Here is an 11,469-nt window from a genome sequence, read left to right as displayed (position 1 = left end):
GCCGTACTCCATTTTGTTTGTTTTGCTTCTCCTCAGTTTGTTTTGCTTCTCCTCAGTTTCGCCTCTTCTCATTCCCCTCTTTTTCTTTTGTACATTTCTAATCTTAGAATTTCTGGAGAGGCCAGGCCAGTGGTCAGGACTAACACTTACTAACATTATATTTCTATTCTATGCTTATAACATTATGGATGTCATTTTGGAGTCTTCTTCCACCCCTTTAGGCACAGTCCTAAAACACACTTATAAGAAATAAAGATTATACCAATAAGAATAATAGTAATTATCACAGTTTGGATTAATGAAGATAACCACTCAGCAATATGTATTCCTAGGGAATTGAATACTTCCCCTACCCAATTTCTTCGGGCTTCCTCTTCAATTCCTTTTGTTTTCTCCTCTATCTGATGTAATTTGTTAATATCGTTTTCCACAGCTTCCGTAACATTTGGGATATGTATACAACAGTCGCTTATTTTATTTTTTAGATACCCACAAACCCCATGTTCCTTTAATAGTAACATATCAAGGGCCATCCGATTTTGCAGAGCCATTTTGCTAGTTGCCTGGAGTTGGAAATTCATATCTTTAAATCCCTTTCTAGTAACAGCCGCTCGTCGTGCGGTTTGTGCCAACAATTTATCAAGCATCTCCCTATTTCTATATGATGCGATTTGGGGAAATATGGATTCAATTGCCCACCCTATTTTTACCGCAGTTTTTGGTTCCTGCCATTCATCACTGGGGGCTTCCTCGCCTTCTTTACTTACATCCCTCCTCTTTCGAGGCATAAGTTCTTTTTCTCCAGACTTTTTCCAGTAGGGACACAGTGTGGGCACCCCTAGGGTAACTTGATTAATAGGCCCATCAATGGAAATATGTGTGGTCCATTTTCGTTCGTTAGTGACCCATACTAAATTTCCAGAACTCTGGACTGTAGTATATTTGCAGTCAAGCATTTCCCCATCTGACCCACCTTTAGTATGTGGTGGCAGGGTATGTTTGTATCCTCGACATTCACATCCCCACTTAAGCAGATAACGGACGGGGAAAATCCCTATTTCCTTCTCCGGGGTGTCACAGTTGAGGACTTTGGTACAGTTCCACCCATGTGTGTGTTCCACAATCGTTTTTTTAGAAGTCATCTCATGAAAAGTGTGTGTATAGCGTTGATCCTGCTTTCCTTGAAACTGCACACACCAGTTTACTGGTCCTATGTAGCTAAAAGTTTCTGCAATAGCGGGTCCCCAGATAGATTGCCAGACCTTGGGGTCTAATTGTGTGATATTCTGACATACCACTTCAGAGTAAGTTTCAGTGGTAGTTACTGTAACTTGTTTTTCCTCATCAAAGTAGCACGTCCCCACAGAATGGATCCCTCCTTTTACATATTCAGAATTAAGTTTTCGTTTGCAGTCTTCCTTCCTGACTTTCCACTGTGATTTTCGCGTCCTGATAATTCGTCGACCTACCCCAGTCCTAGTTCGGGGCACACTCTTACAAAATTGGGATACATTATTCTTATATTTTGGTAGTGGTCCCGCCGGGATTATACCCCACGGAATAGGCTCCCCAGCTGCTTGTGGTAATGGTAAACAAGCAGTGATACTGGTCGCATTTTGGGCCTTCCCGAAATCTCGGATTAGTCCCACCAACAGATTTTCCCTAGGTGTTTCGGTTTGGTTTCCGAAACACACGAAGCTTAAGAGGATTATCAGTCTTTTCCACCACCCAATCATCCTTTTGTATATCTCCAGGTGCCCTTTTTACATGCGCTGAATGTACCCACGCAGTAATCCCATCGACTTTTACAGCGGTGGGAGTTGTTAACAATACCACATACGGTCCCTTCCACCGAGGTTCGAGCGTCTCTGATCGGTGTCGTCTAATCAGAACTTTGTCTCCGACCTGGAACGAATGGGGCATCGACACCTCGCCCGGGTCGTAGAGGTTCTTCAACTGTTCCCAAACTTCTTTTCTAACTACTTCCAATGCTTTTAGGCGTGCTGCAAGAGTAAGAGAGGGCACAACAGGTTCATCAGTCCCCACTATTTCTGTCAGAGGAGGGGGACTCCCATACAAGATTTCATAAGGGGTGAGCCCCGTGGGTCCTGGGGTGTTTCGAACCCTAAACAGAGCGAGGGAGAGAAAGACTGTCCAATCCCTCCCGCCGGTCTCCGCTACTAATTTAGTTAAAGTTTCTTTCAAGGTCCTATTCATCCTTTCTACCTGTCCTGAACTTTGAGGGTGGTATGCACAATGGAGCTTCCAGTTAATCCCCAATTGTCTGGCTACTCCCTGACTTACCTGGGCGACAAAGGCAGGTCCATTGTCTGACCCGATTACCTTGGGAATACCGAACCGGGGAAAAATCTCTTCCAGGATCTTTTTTGCGACTACTAGTGCTGTTTCGTTCCTTGTAGGGTATGCTTCGACCCATCCAGAGAAGGTATCTACAAACACTAACAAATATTTGTTACCGTACCGGGCAGGCTTTACTTCCGTAAAGTCTACTTCCCAATATGCTCCTGGTCGATCTCCTCTCAGTCTCTTTCCTTGGGTTCCTTTAGTATGTCCTGCATTTGTAAAGGCACATGCCTCGCAATTTTGTACGATGCGTTCCACGGTTTTCCGTAGGTCCGGGACCTTGTAGCGTGATTTTTTTGCTAGTGTGATAAGTTTTTCAGTCCCCAAATGCGTAAGTCGGTGCATTTTATCGATGTAAGCTTTCCCTTCCTCAGCGGACAGGTTTGTTTCTTCCTTTTCTTCCCCTGCCTGTTTGTCGTCAAGTTTTACTGGGAGTATCATGGCCTCTAGTGCGGCCTCTTTGGCAGTTGTGTCTGCCATTCGATTCCCTCTTGCAACCCAGTCATCTCCTTTTTGATGCCCTGGGCAATGTATGATGGCCACCTTTTTGGGGAGATGTACGGCTTCTAGGAGATTTAAAATTTCCTCTTTGTTCTTAATTTCCTTCCCCGCCGATGTCAAGAGCCCCCTCTGTCTGTATATTGCCCCATGGACGTGAGCAGTTGCGAAGGCGTATCTGCTATCGGTAAATATGTTAATCACTTTTCCTTCAGCCAACCTCAGGGCCTGTATGAGGGCTACTAGTTCGGCTTTTTGGGCAGAGGTCCCCTCTGGCAACGAGCTAGCCCACACGACCCGTTTCCCGTCCACTACGGCTGCGCCAGCCTTTCGCTTTCCTTCCAACAGGTAGCTGCTCCCATCGGTGAACCACGAGGGGGTTCCTTCCATAGGCTGGTCAGTTAGGTCTGCGCGAATACCCACTTCTTCGACTAGAACCTCTTGGCATTCATGGAGAGGCTGGTCACTCTCTCTTGCTTCAGGCATCAGTGTGACTGGGTTCAGGATGGCTGGAGGGGCAAACTTAATACGTTCAGTTAGTAACAGACTCTGATAGTAAGTCATCCTGGCATTTGTTAACCACCGGTCAGGAGGTTGCCGAATAATGCTTTCCAGGGAGTGGGCTGCAATGATTGTAATTGGTTGTCCAAAAGTAAGTTTATCAGAGTCTTTTACCAAGACTGCGGTGGCAGCCACTGTTTTAAGGCAGGCAGGCCATCCACTGGCCACGGGGTCTAATTTCTTTGACAAGTATGCCACTGGCCGCTTCCAGGGTCCGAGTCTCTGTGTTAATACACCCCGGGCCACTCCCTTTCGCTCATCCACGAACAGAGTAAATGGTTTGGTGAGGTCAGGTAACGCCAGAGCAGGGGAACTTAACAGCGCCTTCTTTATGTTGGTGAAGGCCTCTTCCTGCTCTTTTCCCCATACGAATTCTCCTTTGTTTTTGGTGAGTGGATATAGTGGTTCAGCCAAGCTAGCAAACCCAAGTATCCAAAGGCGACAGAACCCCGCCGTTCCCAGGAACTCACGCACCTGTCGAGAGGTTGACGGGGTGGGGATCTGCAAGATGGCCTTCTTTCGGGCTTCCGTCAGCCACCTTTTTCCATCCTTTAGAGCATATCCCAGATAGGTTACCTCTTTCCGGCAGATTTGTGCCTTCTTTGCTGAGACACGGTACCCCAACCTTCCAAGTTCAACCAGTAGTCTGCGAGTTCCCACCAGGCAGCTCTCTTTGGTGGACGCCACGAGTAGGAGGTCATCTACATATTGGAGTAAAGTTACCTGTGGGTTCTGTGCCCAGAAAATTGCCAGGTCCCTGTGGAGGGCTTCATCAAACAAGGTAGGAGAATTCTTAAATCCTTGTGGTAATCTTGTCCACGTGAGTTGACCCACTCTCCCACTTTCAGGATCTCTCCACTCGAAAGCGAAAATCAACTGGCTCACTGGATGCAGTCGCAAGCAGAAAAATGCATCCTTTAGGTCAAGGACTGTATACCAGGTACGATCTGGGGGAAGAGAGCTTAAGAGATTATATGGGTTGGGTACCGTAGGATGTAAGGTAAGGACTCTTTTGTTGACTTCCCGCAAGTCCTGTACTGGCCGATAATCCCCAGTCCCAGGTTTCTTTACCGGCAGGAGTGGTGTGTTCCAGGGAGATTTACAAGGCACAAGAATCCCTTGTTGTACAAGCTTGTCGATGTGAGGTCGTATCCCTGCTACTGCCTCTTTTGACAATGGGTATTGTTTTACGCTTATTGGGGTGGCACTTGATTGCAGCTCGATCACTATGGGAGGGATGTTCACCGCTTCCCCCATGCCCCTAGTTTCGGCCCATGCCTTCGGATACTGCTTGAGCCACTTTTCAAGGTTATCCAGGTTCTCCTTGGCGTTTTGGTATAATCTATATTCCTCCCCCAAGTGCAGAGACAATACGCATGTTTTTGGCTTTCTGCCTGCAAGGGCGATCTCAGGGCCAGCAGAAGTAAAGCTTATCTGAGCCTTCATTTTTGTTAACAGGTCTCGTCCGAGGAGGGGGGTAGGGCACTCGGGTATTAACAAAAAAGAATGGGATACTTGGTTAGTTCCCAAGTCAATAGTTCGATTAGTGGTCCAGCGGTATTCTTTTCGACCTGTTGCTCCAATTACCATGGTCTGTTTGTTAGTTACAGTCCCTAATGAGGTTTTCAGTACGGAATATTCTGCCCCAGTATCAATCAAAAAATTTACTGGGGTCCCCTCCACATTTAACGTTATCCTAGGCTCGGGGAGGGGTTCCGGGCCCTGACCCCATTAATCTTCATCTTCCTCCAGGGTTAGCACTCTCTTTCCCTTTTTCTTGGGGCATTCACGGGCCCAATGCCCATGTTCCTTGCAGAACGCACATTGATCTTTTCCCAGTCTTCTGGGTCCCTTATTCCTGCCATTGTCGCCCAGGTCCCTTCCTCCTTTCGCCTGTCTTTCCCCTTGGCGTTTCCCTTCGGCCATTACTGTAGTAAGTATTCTTGTTAAATTCTTATCCTGTCTCTTTTGTCTCCGTATTTCTTCCTTCTCTCTCTCATTCTTTTCCCTCTCCCACTTTTCTTCCTCGGTTTCCCTTTTATGGAACACTTTCTCAGCCTCTTTAACAATATCTTGCAGGGTGTAATCCTGCAATCCCTCGATATGCTGCAGTTTTCGTTTTATGTCTGGTGCAGCTTGTCCGATGAAGGACATGATAACGGAGGCCCGCTGTCCCCTAGATTCAGGATCAAACGGGGTATAAATACGATAGGCCTCCATGATACGTTCTAGGAACACCGAGGGTGGTTCATTAGGCCCCTGCATAATTTTTCTCACCTTTGCCAGATTGGTAGGTTTCCTGGCTGCCCCTCTTAGTCCTGCTACCAGAGCCCGGCGGTATATGGACAGTCGTTCCCTACCTGCTGCTGTATTATAGTCCCATTGCGGTCGCGCTACTGGGAACAACGCTTCCACTTCCATTCCTGTTCGAGGGGGTTGGCCTGGTTGGCCTTCCTGTAGGGTTTTTCGTGCCTCCGAGAAGATTCGTTCTCGCTCCTCTGTGGTGAAAAGTGTTTGAAGTAACTGCTGGCAGTCGTCCCATGTGGGCTGATGGGAGTACATCAGGGATTCGACTAGTCCTATGAGGGCAGCAGAGTTCTCAGAAAAAGAAGGGTTATTTGCTTTCCAGTTGTACAAATCGGAGGACGAAAAGGGCCAGTACTGTAATGGTTGTAATTCATCTGGCTCTGTGGGGGCTGGCCCCACCGCCCGGAGTGGTAAGGCTACAGTGGAGTCTGGTCCCTCAGGCGTTATCCCCCGTTTACTCCTGGTACCGGTATAGGGTCCTTCTTCCCAACCCCCCGGGTTATACGGCACAGGTATTCCCTCGTCTGGGGACCGGGGTCCAGTTGGGGGGGCGGTGGGTATAGATGTGGATACAGGTGGAGTCCATTCAGGAGGTCCTTCGACCTCTGGATATACCTTGGTCTTAGGGCTTGGTTCTTTCAATTTTTCATAATCTCCTCCATTATTGGTCACCCCTTCTTCTACTCCTGTGAGAGCCAGAGTCCTGGTTGTCACAGGTACGCCCCGTCTATAGTATGGGTAGGATGGGGCTAGGACTCTTATTTCATCATTTGGAAGAAATGGTCGGACCCAGTCCGGCGGATATATCACCAAGTCTTCCCATACTGTGATATACGGTTCTTGGTCAGGATGGCCTCCTATTGAGGCGAAAATAGTCATTCGGACTGCCCGTATGGTATGGATGTCAAAGGTACCTGACCGCGGCCATCCTACTTTAAAGGTTGGCCATTCACTTTCGCAATAATTTTGCCAATCCCCCTTCTTGATAATAAGAGACAGGTTTTGCCCTCGTGCTTTTACTTTTGCCCAATGTGCCAATGTTAATGACAGAGGGGTGGATCGGGACCGCCCCATGGTTATCAATAATACAAAAAAGATTATAATAAAACACACACACACAGAAACGATTTCTCGCTCTCCACGACTCTTACACCACGGAAGAGATCTTATCAAAATTTCAGAAGGGCGGAGACCTCGTCCCTTCATTCACTCCACAAGGACCAGCTAGGTTTCACCTATAGGCAAAGGTTGCCTATTTTCACCCGTGAGGCGTCCCCCAGGGCCGTAGCCTGTGGTGCCGGACACGTCTGTCCCCCACACGTGCTACTCAGAAACCTCTTTAAAGTCTGTCAGACCTTTACTGACCCAGCAGCTTCAGTTTTCCCGTGACCCTTACTTTCAAAACAACATAACACAACCCTGACAATTATGACTCCTATCCTTACACAGGTAGAACATAAAAAATCAATACAATTAATCAGGCACATTAAAATTTTTGCACAAAGGGGTTCCTGTCCCGTACCTATCCCCGTAATGTTGAGTGTGACTCTCAGGTGAAAACCAACAAATACACTTATGGACACAGAGGCGGCACAAAAAGCATTCCCTGAACTTACAAGGGTACCAAGGTATGTTCTCACCCAACCACCCACAAAAGTAACATTCACTTGGTCTCTGATGCTTAAGATATCTGTGCAACAGCGAGCTCCCAATCTCACACACTTAAAACATTTTCAGAGGTTAATGGAGAGAGAGAGAAAAAGAGAGTGAGAGAATGAGAACCTTATCCGTGTATCCCTAAGTGTCTTTCTTACTGAAGTTGGGGATTATGGACTGTTGGGTCACGAGGTTCAGGAAAGAATCCTTAGTCCCAGACCTGGTCAACAGTAGGTTTATTTAAGGAGACCCTGCCGTTGAGTCACGAGGTTCAGTCTGGACCCCCTTGCTTTCTAAGGCATCCTAAAAAGGGGCTTAGGTGCGGCTAGATCCAGACCTAGTCTCAGACTTGGTCAACGGTATGCAGCCTATGACATAGAGGGATGGGCACTAATTTAAATTTCGAGAGACACAAAAGAAACAGAGATAAAGGAAAGAAATAACGTTAAAAACAATGTTATCCCAACAAAGCCTGTTCAGTTACACAAACTCTTAATCTCAATCTACACAAGCTCACAAGCTCTCATGTGACGCCACAAACATTCACACAAAAAGCTCACCTCCAAGGGGTCATCGTTTCCTGAGGTGTTCGTCGTTGCTCCCGGACAAGCCCCCAAATGAAAGGCGAAGCTTTCCTCTACCCAGGCAGACGCGCACCTCAGAGGAAAACGAGGAGTCGACTTGATGCAAACGCACGAGGTGAGGTTTATTTCGGAGCTCCGGGTCGTCTCGTAACTCACGCAGGAGTCAGAGGAGGCGACCCTGGTGCTCAGTAGGAAAGGGTTTTTATAGGGTTTACACGCCACACAAAAGATATAGGGTTCAAACAATAGTTACAAGCTCTTGACCCTCGGTCTGGCCTCTCCTGATAGCCACAGGCCGCAGCCTTTTTTTAGGAAATGTTTTTAACTTCTGCTTCTTGGAAATGAAGCGGTCTCAATGAGACTGCACTTTTGCTGAGGCGGTTGTTGTTCTCATGGTGTGCAGGCCGTACTCCATTTTGTTTGTTTCGTCTCTTCTCAGTTTGGCCTCTTCTCAGGAGAAGTGGAGTTCTGTTGGAGTTTTGGGAGAAAAAGTGGGGCTTTGGTGCAGTTTTGCAGGGGAAAGCTGGGATTGAGTACATTTGCGAGGGCAAAGAGCGGTGGAGTTGTGGGCTAAAACGGGGTTTTGTTTCAATTCTGAGAGCAAAAGTGTGGGTTTGTGTGGAGTTTGCAAAGAAAAAGTGGGTTTTTGTTGGGGCTTTGAGGGGAAAAGTGAGGGTTTAGGGGAGTTCTGAAAGATAAAATGAGGTTGGGGGCAATTTTGAAGTCAAGTGAGGTTTGGGTGGCGTTTTGAGTGGAAAAATGGGTTTTTGGGGAACTTAGGTGGCAAAAAGTGGGGTTTTGGTAGAGTTTTGAGAAGAAAAGTAGGGTTTGGGGGGGTTCTGAGGGATAAAATAAGGTTTTGGCGCAATTGTGAGAGAAAAAGTGTGATTTCAGTGGAGTTGTGAGGGATGAAAGGAGGTTTTTGGGCATGTCTGAGGGGAAAAGTGGGGGTTTTGGTGGTTTTCTGAGGCGGCAAAAGTGGGGTTTTGAGGGTATTTCTGTGGGGAAAAGTGTTTGATTTGGTAGAGTTTTGAGAGGAAAAGCGAGCTTTTGGGGAAATCCTGAGGGGAAAGTGTGAGGTCTGGGTGGAGTTGTGAGAAAAAAAGGAAGGTTTTGGTAACTATCTGAGGTCCAAAGTGGGGGTTTGGGTGGAGGTTTGAAGGAACAAGTTGTTTTCTGTTGGGATTTAGAGGGGAAAAGTGAGGGTTTGTGGGAGTTGTGAGGGATAACATGAGGTGTGGGGGCAAATCTGAGGGGAAAAGTGAGGTTTGGGTGGCATTTTCCAGGAAAACAGTTGGGATTTGGGTGGAATTTGATAGAGGAAAAGCGGTGTTTTTGAGCAATTCTGAGGGAAAAAGTAGAGATTTTGTTTATTTCTGAGAGCAAAAGTGAGGTTTTGTTGGAGTTTTAGGAGAAAAAGTGGGTTTTGGTGCAGCTTTGCAGGGAAAAGTGTAGTTTGGAAGAGTTTTGAGAGGAAAAGTGGGGATGGAGTACATTTCTGAGGGCCAAAAGCAGTGGAGTTGTGGGATAAAATGAGGCTTTGGTGCAATTCTGAGGGGAAAAGGTGGGATTTGGGTGGAGTTTTGAGGGGAAAAGTGGGGTTTGGGTGGATTTTTGAAAAAAAACTAGTGTTTTGGTGGAGTTTTGAGGGGAAAAGTGGGGTTTGGGGGAAATTCTGAGGGTAAAAGTGGAGTTTGGGTGGAGTTTTGAGGGGGAAAATGGGGTTTTGGTGGAGTTTTGAGGGGAAAAAGTGGGGTTTGGTAGAGTCTTGAGGGGAAAGGTGCAGTTTTGGGGAACTTCTGGGGGAAGAAGCAGGGTTTTGGTGCAGTTTTGAGGGAAACAGTGGTGTTTTGGAGGAGTTCTGAGGCTGTAAAGTGGGGTTTGAGTACATTTCTGAGAAAGAAAAGTGGCATTTGGGTGGAGTTTTGAGGGAAAAGATGAGGTTTTGGGGCATTTCTGAGGGAAAAGGTGGGATTTGGGTGGTGTTTTGAGGGAAAAAGCAGGGTTTTGGTAAATTTCTGAGAGCAAAAGTGGGGTTTAGGTGGAGTTTGGATGGAAAAAGTGAGGTTTTGGAGTAATTCTGAGGGGAAAAGAGGGACTTTGGGGAAGATGTGAGGAGAAAAGGGGTTTTGTGTGATTTTTTTTGAAGGACCAAGTGGGGTTTTGGGGGAGTTCTGAGGGATGAAAAGAGGTTTTGGGGTAATTGTGAGGGAAAGCAATTGGGATTTGGGTGTCGTTTTGAGAGGAAAAGTAGGGTTTTGGAGCAATTCTGAGGGGCAAAGTGGTGTTTTGGTTTATTTCTGAAAGGAGAAGTGGGGTTTTGTTGGAGTTTTGGGAGAAAAAGTGGGGCTTTGGTGCAGTTTTGCAGGGGAAAGCTGGGACTGAGTACATTTCTGAGGGCCAAAAGCAGTGGAGTTCTGGGATAAAATGAGGCTTTGGTGCAATTCTGAGGGGAAAAGGTGGGATTTGGGTGAAGTTTTGAGGGGAAAAGTGGGATTTGGGTGGATTTGTGGAAAAACAAGTGTTTTGGTGGTGTTTTGAGGGGAAAAAGTGGTGTTTTGGTGGAGTTCTGAATGAAAAATTGAGGTTTTGGAGGTATTTTCAGAGGAAAAGTGGGTTTTGGGTGCTATTCTGAGGGGAAAAGTGGGATTTTTGGGAACTGCTGGGTAAAAAAGTGCCATCTTGAGGGAAAAAGTGGAGTTTTGGAAGCGTTTTGAGGGGAAGAAGTGGGGTTTGGGGGAGTTGTGAGGGATCAAATGAGGTTTTGGTGCAATTCTGAGAGAGAAAAAAAAGGATTTTGGAGGAGTTTTGATGTAAATTGCCTTTGCATCAGGCCAGTGCAGAGAGCCTCAGGTTCCATCAGAAATCATCTGGTGGTTGTTTCAAGTGCAGAGCACAGAGTCTGGATAAATGTCCAGCAAGAACTGTAAAGGGAGAATCCCAGGCAAAAAATCTCTACTGCAGCTACTGTCAGACTTAAGCAGCTGCCTAGTAGATAAAAATAAATGTGTTTGAAAACTGCTGCCATTTGGAGTATTTTACCAAGACTTTTAACATTAGAGCTGTGGTCTTCACTGTAGACAATAACTTGGATTACATCTTAATTTGAATACCTTCTCTGTTCAGAATCACAGTTGGCAAGTGTCACTTCTCTCTGAGCCAGTAAGAACTTTGAAGTTGAATATTGTTTTTTCCTGCCAGGTTTGGATGCACTCTGAATCAAAGGGACATGAAACTGTTAAGATAGTTTTTCTAAAAATGTTTAAAGCTCATAGAAAACTGAGCACAGAATTTTAGGCAAAAGCATGAAACTGGTAAGTAACACCTGTTTGGAGAACATAGAGGAAGATATGACCAACTTTCCTGCCCTGGAATGAGTACTCTTCAGAAAGCATTTGTACATACTGCATATGTCTTCCTGTTGTCTCCAGCTTCAAGTAAATTCTAAAGCAGTATGTGATGGTGACTTGCTTGTTGATTCTGGTCAGTCAAATACTTG

At 46.3% G+C, this 11,469-nt stretch overlaps 1 protein-coding gene across 1 annotated transcript; it reads right to left on the bottom strand.

Annotated features, from left to right (window-relative positions):
- Positions 1–1,532: 1,532 nt before the first annotated feature.
- Positions 1,533–6,804, bottom strand: LOC133629235 (uncharacterized). The gene is given in 1 exon segment (XM_062019888.1): positions 1,533–6,804. A coding segment is annotated over 1 exon segment (5,142 nt). The 3' UTR covers positions 1,533–1,662.
- Between the last annotated feature and the right edge of the window lie 4,665 nt (positions 6,805–11,469).

This window comes from Colius striatus, unplaced genomic scaffold, assembly GCF_028858725.1.
Source record: "Colius striatus isolate bColStr4 unplaced genomic scaffold, bColStr4.1.hap1 scaffold_35, whole genome shotgun sequence".
Taxonomy (NCBI): Eukaryota; Metazoa; Chordata; class Aves; order Coliiformes; family Coliidae; genus Colius; species Colius striatus.
This window is presented reverse-complemented; position numbering and strand designations above follow the sequence as displayed.